Source organism: Megalopta genalis, chromosome 2 (assembly GCF_051020955.1).
Source record: "Megalopta genalis isolate 19385.01 chromosome 2, iyMegGena1_principal, whole genome shotgun sequence".
Taxonomy (NCBI): domain Eukaryota; kingdom Metazoa; phylum Arthropoda; class Insecta; order Hymenoptera; family Halictidae; genus Megalopta; species Megalopta genalis.
The window spans coordinates 19160969-19178123 of NC_135014.1; the positions used below are offsets into that span (position 1 = coordinate 19160969).

General features: G+C 31.3%; 2 protein-coding genes across 3 annotated transcripts in view; both read left to right on the forward strand.

The window, feature by feature from the left end:
* Positions 1-1429: 1429 nt before the first annotated feature.
* Positions 1430-14283, forward strand: LOC117220559 (putative methylmalonate-semialdehyde/malonate-semialdehyde dehydrogenase [acylating], mitochondrial). 2 transcript variants are annotated; one of them, XR_013032676.1, is made up of 9 exons: positions 1430-1576; positions 4850-4922; positions 6660-6859; positions 7673-7751; positions 9008-9375; positions 9697-10125; positions 10557-10835; positions 11412-11738; positions 13532-14283. XR_013032676.1 is itself a non-coding variant. In XM_033470638.2 (8 exons), exons 1-8 carry the CDS (start codon positions 1544-1546, stop codon positions 11511-11513), a joined length of 1563 nt encoding a protein of 520 aa, XP_033326529.2. In that variant the 5' UTR covers positions 1430-1543; the 3' UTR covers positions 11514-12159. The 2 variants fall into 2 exon arrangements, 1 of the variants encoding a protein (XP_033326529.2); XM_033470638.2 differs by lacking the exon at positions 13532-14283 and having other exon boundaries at positions 11412-12159.
* A 2082-nt stretch (positions 14284-16365) lies between these two features.
* The window catches only part of LOC117220528 (uncharacterized), a 31723-nt gene continuing 30933 nt past the window's right edge, over positions 16366-17155 (forward strand). Inside the window, exon 1 of the mRNA XM_033470552.2 lies at positions 16366-16496. The gene's annotated coding sequence lies outside the window, so the exon portion shown is untranslated. The remainder of the gene's footprint in view (positions 16497-17155) is intronic.

Here is a 17155-nt window from a genome sequence, read left to right on the forward strand (position 1 = left end):
ATATTATTAATAGTATACATATGTATTCGCGTAGCTGAAAGGGATATGGCTAGCGCATCAGTACCGATCTAACTTTGAGTTATAGAGGTAGCGAAGATAAAAGTTTGACTTTTAGAGGATCTGGCTATCCTAAATTCAAATTACAGAGATAAAAGGAAGCATTTGAACTTGTGAAAAATAATTCGAGTTTTATTTTATCGGAAGTTTTATTTCGATTTATAGAGCTTTTTACAACGGAGCGGAAGGAAATGAACAAAGTTTTCGTCTTATAGAACTTTTTAAGTTAAAGAGATCCATATTATCGATATTCCAATAAATTATATTAAAAAATCGGTGTTAAAATATTCATGTCGAGTCGTCTAGATATACCTTTATGATTTTGGAATTTTATAATTACGATATAAGTAAGTAAATTTTAGGATTCATAGTACCAAAAAATACGACAGTTGTCGTTTCAGTTCCACGATGTTCGTATCGTGTAACATGGACTATGTATGCAATCGCAACAGTTTCCTACTTCCATCGCAACATCGTTTTAGAAATCGTGCACTGCAACGAAATCTGATTTTAACGAAGATTATTCCACAGTTCTGACTAAATTTTTTTTTTATAGACGAATCATTTTTATATACGTTTCTAATTATTGTACTTTTCTATGTAGAGTATAGAGAAATCGAAAATACTTTTTCCTTCTTTACGGAATTAGTTTCTCAAAAAATCAACAATTTCTTTTTGCTTTCTTATAATGTATAGAATGTGTTATAATATAAGAGTTATAATACAATATTTCTGAAGAATTCGAAGAAACATGAGAAATACAAGAAATATGAAAATAAAGCTAAACTGATGCTTGATGTTCTCTAAAAAAATCTTTAATACAGTATCTTTATATACCAGAAAAATATTTGGACTTACTTCATTTTATTAGACTTACATGGTTGTATACCATGTTCATTAAAAACAATTTCAAATAAACCGCCATATATTTTAATTTTGTGACGACATCTTCCACGATTCAACTACAGTAGAGACTTCCTTATCCGAACATTTATTTTTATAATGCGTATTCTAGTATCTAAAATTCTACTAACTAATCATTGTATTATTTAGATACATTATCGCCTAGTAGAGAATATAATAAATATAATAAATCTTCAGATATGAGAGAGTTTCTACTGTATCATCAAATTCAATACTTATTTAATGCCATATATGTAATAACGAAACTATTTTTCATTATAATGTTTAAAACATTGAGAGAATATACTGTTATTCGTTTCATATCAAATCGAGAACTTTTTGGTGAAATAAATCTTTGGATCAATAATAATGCAGATATGCTTGGATGGTCTTCGAAGGAGGATTTGCATCACAACGATTCCAAAAACATTGACTCGTTGAAACGTTGTAAACAGACCACTATTAGCCGTGATAAAAACGTTCGCTCTCATGTTTGACTTTAGGCAGTGACTTTTTTTCAGTGAATGGATAATAGATCAGTGCTTAGTGTTACCACTGACAGTCACGAACGTGTTCTGAAATCATGGCGCTACTCGCGAGAATTGCCAAATGCGAGGTACGTTAGCGCTTTACGACGAGTATTTCCGTTCAGGTTTGGTTATTTTGCACTAACAATTCATTGGTAACCGGTGCATCGAATGTGCATTGATTGTATTTGAATGCTTCACTTTTTGGGGAAAGAGCAGGTGTATGCGAGTTGGAGTTTTCGATTGGTCGCAAGAAATCGATAACACTGTGCAGATATTGTGCTCGTTTCATTCTTCTTATCTATGGTTCAAGTCTGTAGATACAGATACGGACCGGAGACTCGTACTGTACGTTCGTTAAGAACATATGGGAACATATGTATAATACTAAATTGTTAAATTGTTATATAAAGTTTTGCATTATGGATAATTTCAAAATGCATTTATAAAGTTTCGTATTATGATTATTTAAAAATATATTAACCCTTTGCATTCGAGTGGTGACTCAGAGGAACCACTAAAATTTGTTACAACACGTGTTAAGATAATTTTTATATTAATAAAATTTGAATTTAAAAAATTGTTATCATATGCATAAAATGCATTTTGTCATATAAAATAAAGATACTATATGTTGAAAAAATTATTTTATATTTACAGTTAAAATAGCTTCGAGTGCAAAAGGTTAACATTAAACAAAAACCTTTTTTGGACTATATTGTTATTTATTTCTATCAAAATAACAATGATTATTAATAGTATTCAATAACTAAATAATAATTATAAATAATTTGATCATTTTATGCTATTATATGTAGATTAAAGAAGAAATTTATTTATATATGTCATCAGTCAAAGTAAAGAAACAGTACATATGAAACATTTTTAAACAATTCTGAAATAGAATTTTTAAATGTTATAACCAGCAGAGAACTACTGATTCAATCTACATTCAAGCTATACAATATATGTATGTAACAATTTGGAGCAGCGGTGAATCGTCAGCCAATCAGAGCAAAGTAATTTCAGTTCTTATCTTCGACTGCTTAAATGTAAAAATTTCTAAATAATTATTGAGGATTAATTATTTACAATAAAATTATGATTTTTATATTTCATTATTCTCTACTTGTATTATATTATCGGAGAATTTTCTAACGAAATAGTTTTATTTAACTTTTTTTATTCTCTAAATAATTTTGAACTGCTCTATATTTGTGTTAGAAAAATATATAACATATTGTAAAGTCAAAATGAGAACATTTTTTGCTTACTTACGTTTTCTTCTCCTTTTTATATCTGAAAATCTTGATTTTTGTCTGTTGCATCCTGCAGGAGATTAAAGAATTTATTTGACTATGCCTGAATAAGATGAAATTATAGGACAATAGTCTAAGAACTTTAGGTTTACGTGATAAAATGTTCGAAATAAATAATTTAATTTTTATTTGGATATTTGCTCTTTCTTTCTAATTCTGTTTCATTTTTAAGAATAATCGTCTGCTACGTATTATATCCACTTCTGCTGAAATCGACACTCTGTACTTAGAAATAATTTAAACGTTTTATACAATATTTACAAAATATAATTTAAGTAATTTAATATGCACCACCATATTTTATTTTCAATGTAATTTCCGGTGACCCTAACCTCTGTTATCTAGTGTAAACAAATTCAGATTTGATTCGTAATAATTTGCATGACATTAAGTAACAATTGACGGAAGCTTCGTATTCGTTGAATTACAGCCTGTTGCATTTTTAACACGTTGATTTTCTACCCAGAAATCGCGAGAATTACAGAAAAGCAAAATAAAGTATAAAATTAAATTGTAAAATTGATGATATCAGTTCGTTAAATAGACAAATAAATACATAACGAATGCAAACATTAATAGTTGTTCACACAATTAACCACAATAATAGGAACTTGTCATTTTTTATCATTACTCTTTCCTAATTTTCCAATTCATCCTCACTTAATTATCATTAAAAACAGTCTTTATATATGATATGACTATAAAGGAGAAGGTGTTTTAATATTTTGAAGATAAGAATGATGATTTCGATAAAAATGTTATCTTCGAGTTGTATTGTTAGTGGAAAAAAGTAAGTTAAATAAAAATGTCTAAAACTTTTATGAAAATTAGCAAATGGTATAAATATTAAAGCTAAAATTAATAGAAATAGACCCCAATTCAAATGAATAAACAAATTTTTCTGAAATAGTTAAAAGAAAGGAGATCTACGTACAGAGTATAATTTTTTTTTATTAACATAAATTAAGCTATTTATTTACAGAGTAGTTTACACACATGTAAATTCTACAAAGTTCACCTTTGGGAGAAATGGAATACGATGAATAAAACAAATTTTTGATTCCTGACCTTGAATGGTCAAGGTTAAAATTACGTTACGATGGTCTGTATATACATATATAATTTCGTAACACATATATATCATTTTGCACAATTTACAAAATTAACATTTTTATTGAACTATTAAGCATAATTTCAACGCTTTTATTTATATTTCAAAAAGACAGAACCTTCTTGGTTACACATTATGTCTCTGTTAATATCTGTTGAATAAAGTGTGATTCCTTTTTTGCGGGAGATTAGGGACGACTTATTTTCGTTCCAATTCAATCGAATGTGAAATTGACGTTGCCATAACACTCGCTAAGGGGAACATCATTACTAATAATCGTGCAATAGAGCCTACGTACTTTATGTAACACATCTTCACACTAAATCGATTCAGCAATCAGAGTATCGCGTCAAAGCGTCGTTTGTCGCGCGTCGAACGAACAATTAGCTTCAGTGGTTGATGTTTCATCTTGATCTTGCTGATCAAGAACCGAGAACAACCAACCGATTCTCGGTCTAATTTCAACTCGGCGAAACGTGAACTTTAACTTTCTGTTGTCGTACAATCACACAGCGGAAAGTATGTCGACACCAAACCGGAATCAAGTCAATCGATGTTTGACTATTGTTAGTGCAATATTTAAATACGAATGCTTTTACTTTTAAATTACATGTGCTAGCATTTTAAATATATAGTTGCATTTGTAAATAGTATTTCAAATTGATATTATACATTCCATTCGAAAACAGATTGTAAAGTAAAATCTTCTTAGAAATGTTTACTTCAATTGTTTACCACTGTTACATTATTACAGTATTTAGGACATATATCAAATTTGAAATGTTTATTTTAATTGGTTGCCATTGTTACCTTGTATAGTGATTTATATAGTATTTAGGATGTAGATAAATTGATTTTCGAAAATTATTGTAAGAATTATGCTGATTATATCGCGTTTGAATTTGTTTAATCGTAATTCGATGATATTTTAGGCGCGCATTGTTGTAAGGAGTTACAGCAGTAGCGTATCCACGGTTAAGATGTACATAGATGGCCAATTCGTAGGTAAATATATTATTATATTAAAATTTGGATAATGTCATTGCATTCAAAATTAATGTTCGAGTTTATTTATGTACAAATAAAATGATGTGCAACATCCAATTTCCAAAAGTAAACAAAGAAACAAAAATATTAATTAGTTCATAAGAATAAAAGTAAATTACGTTAAAAAGTTGATTTTATAACAATCAGATATAATAAAAGCATTTACATTCATAGGTACACGTAAATGTTGGAGTTTTCTGACGTCATTTTATTACAAATAAGAATTATATATAATGCTATAATTAGTAATTGTACAATTTAGTGAATAATTAATTACTGAAATAATAGATGACATTTTATCGATTTTATGAAAAAACAATACATTCTCTTCAATACAAACAATTTTCAGCGAAGTTGAGTAATTAATAAGTTCTTATATAACTTATGAATGAGATTTTAATAAAATTGATTAAACATTGCGTACATTTATTACGGTGAAGAAAGTATACGATTTTTATGAAATTAATATTCATTGTGTGAAGTGGTCCATAAGCTATTTTCAGAAAAAGTTGTCTATTGTCAGTAGGTATTTAAAGACCATTTCTAAAGACTTTGTTAATCGAAGTTAGTACTGCATGTTCAAGTGCTGTTGAAGTAGGCATTGAAACTGAATTGAAAAGGGTCTCCAAACGAATTTAATGCATCGAATCATTTTAACGAGAATCACTTACTTTCTTTGGTCCGCAATTGTGCAAAAAAAGTACAGTTCATTCATCAGTATTTGTAATTTTATTTTTAATTATTCTGTCTTTTAGAGTATTTTGCAATATTTTTGTGCCATTGATGTAATCATCGTATACATTTGGTCAACTTCTGCAATTTAGAATTATTAATTTAGGAATGCTTTCAAGCATTTCTGAGTTACTTAACTTGTTTATCAAACTTTCACAAGACACATTTTAAATAAAACTGTATGCATAAAATGTCAATTATAAGTAAAAAAATGTGAGCAACTATATTATACTATACTATACTAATTCTGTAAAGTAAAGGTATAGTACCTACATTCAAACTATTTTATATTGTTATAATTTTGTACTTAAACACATATATTAGTAAAATGTGATTGTTAAAAGACTTCGTATTAATTCTTAAAATGAACTAGAAACACAAAATTTAGAGCCTAAATTTGAAAATTAACAACTATTTGATAGGGTAGAATGTACAATTACGTATAATTCTCTGAATACTTTAACACATTGACTATCATATCATACGTTGCTCAAAATACTTTCTTTAATCAGTTATAGAAACAAATTTTGGATGTTTGTGCAAAATAAAAATCATCTGTATTAATTAAAAGCAATAAAAGTTGAATTGGAAGTTATTTTTTGTCTTAATAATTTAAATTTTATAACAGTGTGTAATGATATCCTGAAATTATTCTAATATTTATTGTTATTTTATAGTACTTCGTCTACTTATTTTTATCATAAATGCATAAAATCTGCGATCTAGTTATCACTAAGTTTAATCAAGATTTGAAGCATGGAAGTTGATTAAAGAAACAAATTCTTTACCTAGAGTTAGATTAACATATCCTTTTGAAGTTTCTATATTTGGGGTTTATCACTACCCTAATATACTACCAGTTATATTTTTGCGACGTGGCAATTAATGTGTTAAAAGTTATAATTTTCGAAAAGACGTACAAAATTGAAAATACCGTGAAACTAAAATCTTCGCGTGTTTTAGAATCAAAGGCAACGGAATTTACCGATGTCCACGATCCGGCAACGAACGAATTGTTATGTCGCACACCAAAATGCACGAAACAGGAAATGGAGCTGGCCGTTCAGAGTGCGAAGAATGCCTACGGAAAGTGGAAGAATTCAAGCATACTTACAAGACAAACTTTGATGCTCAGATATCAAGCACTCATTCGCGAACACTCGGTAGGATTATTAGAATTATACAATTATACAGTATTCTCCCCGTAACTGTCGAGAAGATCTCTACAGTAACTGAAAAATTCGATTGTCACCACTGAAGAATACGCTCGCCGAACAAGGCAACGAAGTGTCAGCAATTTTATAAAACTTTTACCATTACATTCGACTCGTTTTTTATTATTAAAATAACATAGGACATGATACAAGTACGATTACAATTACTTCTGTAACAAACAATCGAAGTTTCAGTCTTCAATTTATTATACAAGTAATTATACTTGTGTTTATACCGTGTTTTGGTGCTATATCAATCAGAAAACGATCGTAAAAATATCGCTGACAAATAAACCAAAAATGAGGAATTTTGATTTTTTAATTTAAAAGGCTGAGCCGCAAGAGTACTTTAATGCTTGCCGAACGCCTTGAATCTAAGTCTCTCTTTCTTTATCAATTACTATCATTTTCTACCTTCGGAAGACAATCGAACCGGGTACATAATTGGTGATAAGCTGATTTTATTCCAATAATTGTTACAATTTTGCAATATCTCTACGAATGGAAAAATTTAATTCAATTTGGTAGTCTTTTGTAGTACTATTTTTTATTGTGTAACAGAACAGTATGTTTCTGTATAGAAAAATAGTACAGAGAGTTTGTAAGATTCTTATTATGATATATGTGCTATAATATTATAAAGCTTTAATCGATAATGTATAGAATAATATATACAGAATAATAGAATTAATATTCAATATTTAGGTGTCAGTTAATTTAAAGCTCTTATTTATTATATTTTGATGCACGTCTGTTTTCTAGAAAGAGATTGCAGAGAATTTAGTCAAGGAAAACGGAAAGACGATGGCAGACGCAGAAGGAGATGTTCTTCGAGGACTTCGTAAGTATCTTTACGAAAATATGATCGATAGACTGCAGACTTTATGCATTTATGAAAAATGATAACATCAAGTATGAAATAGGAAGAACATAAGAAGAATGAAAGGGCGCAGACATGTTGTTCTTAAATAATTAAAGCTATTAAGAGAAATTATTAAATGATACATTTTTAGTCAACACTCATTTCTTGAAATTGATAGAGACAGACATCTTGATGGAGAGACATTTTTTGCATAAAGATTTGCAGTTTAATGGCCAGATTCAATTACTGGAATTAGTTTTAACCATGAAAAAAAGTTTTAGTGTCACGTTCATGAATAAAATTGCATGGGAACGTGAAAAATATAGAATATGAGACTCTTTGCGTATGTGTCTTGTAGCATATTTACTTTATACGAATCAGATAGCCATCCACACTTGTTAAGTGTTGGCATTACAATTTCCAATACTTCGCAGACATCAACGGCAATCATTTATTAAGTTGGTACATGTAAAATCGTCCGACTTCACAAGACTTGCTGTATATGAAGTACAAAATTTATACTTTGCTGACATGGATAGGAATGAAAAAACGACTAATTAAAAAGTTAACATCAATTTCTATGGATACGAATCTTTCAGTGCTTTTGGAGACGTTTAAATTTACAGCACTTCTGCAAATTAAAAGTAGATTGAAGCCCCAAGCCTTAAAGTGTGTTTTTCGCATATATAATTGTTACAATTAATACAAATATTGTTAGACTTATTTTTCTTACATAAACCGATTTGGCAAAACTTTCGTTGTATAACTGGCAATGAATTGGGACTAGTATTATGTTCGTCGCGAAGATCACTGCCTAGATTTTCTCAGCCAGTTGAAAAATAAATTTCTTTTTAGATATGCATACTTACTTCAGTAGTCTTTTTGTACGTTATCCATCTAAGATGTTATAAAATTATCTAAGATGTTTATAAAACACTTCAATCCGACAATTTGACTGATTTCTATCAAAATAAATATACAACATATAGAAATAATAACTTTTGAGTACTTCCAACAGTCTTGCAAGCAAATGTTCCGAACAAAAGTTAATAGGTTCTTGGTCAGCTATAGATGTCTATATAAAAAATCAAGGTCACCTTCATTTTTCAAAATTGCATAGTATATTTTTTATTTCATGTTATTGTAGCTCGTGTTAAGTTGAATTCGACGACCATGATCTTCGGATTACCTTGACATAAAAAAAAAATGAAATCAATTGCTTGTTTCCATTGCAGAGGTGGTCGACGCTTGCACCGCGATTCCCACTCTTCAAATGGGCGAGAGTATGCCAAATATCGCCACGGATATGGACATAGTTTCTTACAGAGTTCCTCTCGGCGTAACTGCCTCTATTTGCCCGTTTAATTTTCCTGCGATGATACCGCTTTGGTCGTTTCCGGTGTCGGTTGCATGTGGAAATGCCACCATTTTGAAACCGTCCGAACGTGTACCAGGCGCCTCCATGATCCTCGCCGATCTGTTCACCAAGGCTGGTGCTCCACCGGGTCTACTGAATGTCATACACGGCCAACACTCCGCTGTCGATTTTATCTGCGAACATCCGGACATCAAGGCAGTTTCTTTTGTTGGTTCTGATCAAGCGGTACGTTGCTTAATTGTTAATCGCCAAGCCGGGTCATTTTTGACCTATGCTATTGACGGCGTAAAAACGGTAACATAGCGTTCGCTGTATCGTTTATACTCACAAGGGGAATTTACGGACGTGAAAATTGTGTTTGAATCGAGAATGAGTTAATGTTGCACCTGATATCAAAAAACCTTAGTAGGATTTTTTTAAATGGACCTATCACATAAAGTTTATACCTGCATTGGTATTTTAAATGAGTATTAACTCAGATTTATAATTTCTTCTTCAGACAAAAAGACCAACAACCTAATATTGTACCAACTGTTGTTTCCGCAGGGGAAGTACATTTACAAACAGAGTAGCGCACACGGCAAACGCGTGCAGTGTAACATGGGAGCGAAGAACCATTGCGTTGTTCTTCCGGACGCGAATAAGAACAAAACAATTTCACAAATTGTGGGAGCAGCATTTGGAGCAGCTGGTCAGAGATGCATGGCTCTGTCGGTCGCCATATTCGTTGGTAGATCGAAGGACTGGGTGCCAGAATTGGTGGAGGCTGCGAAAAGCTTGAAGGTGAATGCTGGACACATTCCTGGCACAGATCTTGGACCAGTTATATCTCCTCAGTCGAAGGAAAGAATACACAGGCTGGTGGAATCAGGGCTGAAGGAGCAGGCCACTTTAGCTCTTGATGGCAGAGGATTGGTTGTCAATGGTTTTGAGCAAGGAAACTTCGTTGGTCCCACTGTGCTGACAAATGTGCAGGTTTGTATTGTTTAAGAGGAGCAGTTCACGTAACATAAGACAATGTTTTAGAAGTTTTTCTAATGAAACCATAAACAAGTTATGAATGCTATACTTTTCTAAAACTTTTAGTATTGTCACTATGCGTTTTAAGAAGTATGAAACATTTATTGTTAGGAGTACATCGTTTTATGTTCTAAAGATGTTCCCCGTTGATGAAATGCGTGATGTTAAATATATTTTGTTGATTCTTACAATAGAAACTTGTATTTCTTTGTAACTTTTGCTTTGTTGGCAGAATTTGTAATTGTTGGATTTTCGAAATGAAACTTCTGTTTCAAAAATTTATTTATCATTGAAAAATGATTGGTAGTGGCCATAGTAGAAGAAATCATTTTGTACAAATTACTTTATTACAAATTATATAAATTTTTCTGATTATATTTTTCTAGCCTTCCATGCAATGCTACACCGAGGAAATTTTTGGCCCCGTTCTTTCTTGTATTTTCACCAACACTTTGGACGAGGCTATCAACATTATCAATAGAAGTCCTTACGGAAACGGAACTGCTGTTTTTACGACAAACGGTGCAACAGCCAGAACATTTACTAACAGAATCGAAGCCGGGCAAGTTGGTATTAATGTTCCCATTCCAGTGCCATTACCTATGTTTAGTTTCACGGGAAATAAAGGATCCTTCTTGGGTGACAATCACTTTTATGGTAAACACGTAAGTACCGAGTTGTAAATTATTTCTATATTAATTTTGAAGTTTTTAAAAAATGTATTAATCTTCAACTTTATATTGTAACTCAGATTTAACACGGTATATATAGGATAAATTATACAATGAACGCTTATTTTGTAAATATGAAGAGCAAGATTGGTTCATTTTTCAGTGGATTCAACTTATTTCGAACATAATATCTTCTTGTAATTTCATGGTTAATAATTATCATACAGTTATAGTAATAATTGATAATATTATCCATAGAATGATTATCGAAAAGTATTTTTTCTTGATATCTCGTATTGACCATCTTATTCATATTTCATTTAACATAAAAATTTGTATTATTCGCGTCAGCAGTTAACCGGAGAATTAAATTTCGAATGCAATTGGGTCAGCCAATATTTTAATTAAAGAATTTTCTTAATAAAAATTCGCAGTTGTCGCGATATTAATTTTTGTGCTGATAGCAATCATAGCATGCGTTACTGTAATTTTTATTGTGCATAACACATTTTTGTGTAAAGGTTTATTTACATTTGAATGCACATTTTTATATGTTTCATATACTTTCAGGGGATAAACTTCCATACACAGACGAAAACAGTAACGCAATTGTGGCGATCTGGAGATGCTAGTGACATTGCATCTTCAACAGCCATGCCAACAATGCAATAAAGACTGCCTAATTAAAAAATTACTCATGCTGAATGTCTACGCTTGAACAACATGGTTGAAGAGAAAGAAGTCGTTATCTTTATATACTAGTGATACAAATGAAACGGAGCAATATCAAATAGCGGATAGATTGAAACAATTGAAGACAGAACTACTGCATAAAACTGATTAAAATTATTAAAGAAAAAATCAAAAATCTTCAAAGGAGAATATCAGTTCCTAATAGTATGTAAATAATGTCTTCCATTACAATTAATACTAATGTTTTCCACTATATTATACATATGGGATGAATGAAAGAATGTTATTTTCATCAATCAAATAGATATATATTTTCTGTTGCATTTAATAATAAAGGAATATTCTCTGGATTTTGTAATTTATAATCATTAACCATTACTTTCTATTATGTGCCACATTTGATACTTTTTAAATATTGTAACGAAACGTGTAACTATTTTATGTCTCTTATTTCTCTGGAGCTACTTCAATAACAAAATGCTTGGAACTGATGTGAATTTCGTTCCTTAAATATTGTTTAACTTTGTGTACCTTGTGGAGTAATTTTTAGTCACATTGCAGACATAATTGTATTGATACCAATATTCTGATACAATGAAATATAAAGGGACTTTGTACAAATGAACAGAGGATGTTTCCTGTAATTATCCTCACTCTAGCACAGATTATCTATTACCGACATCATTTTTTAGGTGCTGGAAAAAAGTACTTCATGATCTGAACTACCTGGAAATGTAATTTCATTTAATAATGTAAATTATTAGTTATAGCAATAATAATTAATAATGTAAATTATTAGTTATAGCAATAATAATTAATAATGTAAATTATTAGTTATAGCAATAATAATTAATCTATTAATTATTTTATTAGCAATAACAATTAATAGTGTAACCATCTCTTCTTTTTTTGTACATATACGCGTCCTAAGTTTTGGTTACACAATATAAGATCAATTGTTATCTGAATAATCTAATATTTGAAGTATATTAGTTAACCATTAATTGAATTTGTCTTAGCGAACGTTCTCCTGTAATATACAAAACCATGTAGTATTGTGTTAAGAAGAATTGAATATTGCTTTCATTTCTCATCTTTTTAGTATTCATGATTCTTCTTCTTCTCATTATTCATGAGAAAAACGCTGGCTAGAACTGCATGCATGCGCAGTATGCGATATGTATAGAGTTGCTTTGGAAATAATGGGAATTCCACTAGAGAGTTATTAAAATTTTTTTATATATGTCTTGACAAATCGGGGCACGGTATATTGTACTTGAAATTATAAATTATAAATTATAAATTAATTATAAATAAATAATATTGAATGAAGTACACCATATCTGAGATCACACCAAAAAAGATATGTTTCTAAAAAGGGATAAATTGTGTTCACGAGAAAACTAATTTAATCTTGTTTCGTAACTTCAGAACAAACAAAATAGAATATTTAATTTGACAAAAATTCGACGCGAAATACAATAAAATGAAATAATTTAATAATACGTGTGTCCATTTTCAATGAGTTCAAATATCGATTTTGTATATTTCCAATTAGATTTTGTCAAGGCAAAGCTGACAATCTATCCACGCAACACGACATTTACAGGCTTGGTTTTAGAGTAATTAAACATTATCGGAAACGGTATTTTGCTATTTTTTTGTTTCAAAGTAAATATAATTTGTCCTTTTAAAAAGAGACATTGTTTCTCAATACGATTTCGCACATGGCACATGTTATTCATTATTATATTAATTTCTACGTATAAAAACTGAAAATTTTTGGATGTTTTTATAGTTATCAGACGCAGTGTAGTAATAATTTAAACGATATATCAATTTTCGTCAGAAAATCATAGTGTTATTGTATCCATAAACTTCTATTATACATACTTATCCCGACCGGAATAGATCATTCTCTTTGCAACGGAATACCCTGTTACATAATCAATTCGCATAATCGAGGTTCCATTAACTTCACACTGTTATCTTTTCAGTCCTGTGGTCGAGAGGAGCCTAAGTAACCACTATAAGCTAAGAATCGCAAAAGTTCAAGACAAGTTTCGTGTCAGACATAACAGAACTGCCGCATATTGAGCTAAAGTCGTCAAAACGCAGACATAATTCATATCATTGTTATCCATGCATTATTCATTATTAAATAAACTATTTTATATGTTTCTGGGATCGTTGAATACAATTTTGGAAACAATCATAAAGAATAATAAAAATTAAAATAAAATAAAAATAAATAAAATGCATTATGTGTACACGCCCCTCCAAAAGTATTCGAACACCTGCTGATTTAGTATAAATTATAATTTTTCATTCAATTTGGGTAATGTTTTATATTTAGCATTAAGTTTTATGGCATCATATTGTCGAAATTACATATTAAGTTAGAAGCGTTTGTCACTTATGCAATTAGTTCACCCATTTCTTGCATTTTGTTCGTTGAAAGCGCATATTGAGTTCATTTCATACGATGTGTTTTCCAAATTTGTGGAACATACTACAAAATGCATGGAACCGAATGGGATCTGAAATAATAGATAAGTTAATAAAACGGATGCCGAAATTAGTCCAAGAAGAAATTACAAAACGCGGTGGATATGTGGTCGAAGAGAAAATTTATTTTTCTTTTAGAAAATTGACGTTATTTTTATTATAATGTAATTGCACATGTAAATGTACTTGTTACAGTTTAATACGATTAACTTTGAAATAAATTGAAGAAATTATAACAATTTCCTATCGGTTTCTCAAGTTTATTTTATTTTCTGTAAGTGTTCTAATATTTTTTAAGGGAAATGTACATAATACAACAGTATAATTACTAGTAAATTGATTATAAAATATAAAATAAAGTTTGCCATGGTCTGTACAGACTAATGTTTGTTTACAAAAATCCATTAGAACGTGATATATCAGATGCAACACACATATTAGCGAATTCTCAATACAAAACTTAAAATATCTTCTAGACCAATGATTTTTCGCAATAAATACCTTAGTATTATATAAAAAAGTAAAGTTGACCTTCATACGTCCTCCACGCGTCCATCTAGAAATTTTTTATTCATATCAGATTAGATGCGTTCTAAAACTATTCAACTTTCGTTTGAAACATTTTTTTAGTATCAGCAATGGTTTCGAAGATATTTGATTGGGTCGATTTAAATGGGTCACCATGTATGTGCTCAAAATTACAATGTACGATCGTGGAAAAATAAAAAATAAATCGTGGACATTTTTTGAAACGCAATAACTTTTTCAAAATTGGTCCAGACAACTTGAATTTTGTTGACGTGAACGAAACGCTGGTTTACAATTGAGTGAAACGACAATAAAAATAGAAGGGTGATATTTTTTAATTTTTTTTCACTGGGCTTGTAACAAAAATTTGATCAATGCAATTTTTAGGCATTGATAACTTTCATGCTGAAAATTCTGTCGAAATTGTTTGACGTTGCAATTAACTACGAACAATCGAGTTTTTTCCATGATAGAACCGCGCGTCGTATGAATCTAAATTATATTTAAAAAATGATAAAACGTAATTGCGTAAATTTCTATTTTAATAAAAATCATGCCTTTGTTTTTGGAGGCGCGTGTTATCACTCTTTTGCATTTTGTTAAAACAAGGTTTAGATTCATACGACGTGTAGTTCTATTATGGAAAAACCATGTTTTAGTTTCGTTCTAGAAATTACAATTGAATTACTCGAGGAATAATAATCACAAAGTAATTCAGTTATATTGAAATTCAATTATATTGTAATTCAATTACGTTGTAATTTGTAATTCATAGGAAAAACGACGCCACGTTCTCGCGAAATAACTTTTTGCACCGATCCGATTCCGCTCGATGATATCGATTGGTGGTCCCTATCATTCAATTGGCATACCTACACAACCATGCACTCCATTCTCCTTCATACCACTACATTCATACGTCTGACACTCATTGTTACAAATGCAAGAAATATGGAAAATATTCGGATTCATATTTCAATTACGTTGTATGTCAGTTATATTGTAATTCAATTACATTATATATTAATTACATTGTAATTCAATTATATTCTATGTCTATAAAATTGTAATTCAATCACATTTTATGTCTATAAAATTGTAATTCAATTACAAGTCAATTACATTGTATTTCGATGATACTCGTGATCAAAATAATTAGTAACCGAATTAACTCAATGGTTTGAATTACTTAATTGAATTACAATGTAATTGGCATACAATGTAATTAAATTACAGTGTAATTCCATTAGCACAACTCCGACGGGAGGATTACGGTGAACAAGTTTTATTTCCGTATACGTTGATAACACATGTAACGAAACAAAAATTTGTGTATCTTGAAATGTCAAAAACACTTTGTAGAAAAATTGCCAAAAATCATCTTCGTGTTAACGGTTTATTCGAGACTCCACTTTAAATCATTTTACTTTCGATTCCGACATGAATTTCTCTCGCCTTCGAGGCTGCCCAAAGAAACTTCTCGTCGAGTCACCTGCAAATTATTTTCTATAACAGAATTCAGTACAGAGCGTATTTGAAATTTCATCCTTGAAATTTCATCCTTGAAATTTCATCGATTTCGATCGCGATCGAGACCACGATTAACGGCCGCGTTTCGACGATTTTAGCCCGGTGTGCCTCGCGAGGGAAGTTCAAGGTCGACGAATTCTCAAATGTCCTTGAACCCGGCTCGGTTCCTCGCGTCTCTCTCGGCGCCATTCAAACGGTGACGGATTTCCGGAAGCTGGCTGCTGCGGCTGCGCAGCTCGTCCACCATCCCCCGGCCAGCCGATTCTGCGCATTTTCCACGAGAATTTTCTCTCGCAGGGGAGGTTCTGTCTGTCCCGGATTGTCGTGTTCGTTCGACGGAGCAAACTGCCGGAAGTGGAAACGGAGAATAGCAACCCTTTCTGTTGTTCACATATCGTGAGTACCTGTTTATCACCGCATCTTTACACGATTCACCCCCCCCCCCCCCATTACTTTCGTCTAAACCGATTACTATTCCCGATCATTCCAGCCTAACACCATCAACCGAACCGTGACTCACCAGCGAAAAAATTCCCCTCGTTCCAATTGTTTAACCTGTTTCCCTCAACTTGGGCATGATTTTTCGGTCGGTCTACGGCGAACGTACATTAGAAAGTAATTTCACGTCTTGGCGACTTCGTCTTCAGTCTTATAGTATTTTTTTGCTTTTAATCGGCATAGGGGTTCCGTAAGGACTGCCGAAGTTAACCTTCAGGTGGCAAATACCGGTGTCGATTCGAACGGGTTGTTAGGCTCGCGGGATGTTTAACATTTAAACCACGAAAATCGGGAATCGATTCCGCCGACGGAAAATGTCGAGGTCTTCTCTGGATGGAGTCAGTGGACGTTCAGGAATTTTAATCGTCGGCTCTCGCGTTATATGGGCGAGATATCACTGTCGTGGGAAAATGTGTGACTCGCTGTTTAATTAGTTTCCTTGGGCAGTTTGCGAGGCTCTCGTCAGCCCGTTCGATTAACAAAAATTTAAAAATTTGCATTTGTCTTCTCACGAGACTCAATGTTAATTTGTTTGTTTCAATGCCTTCACGCTCTGT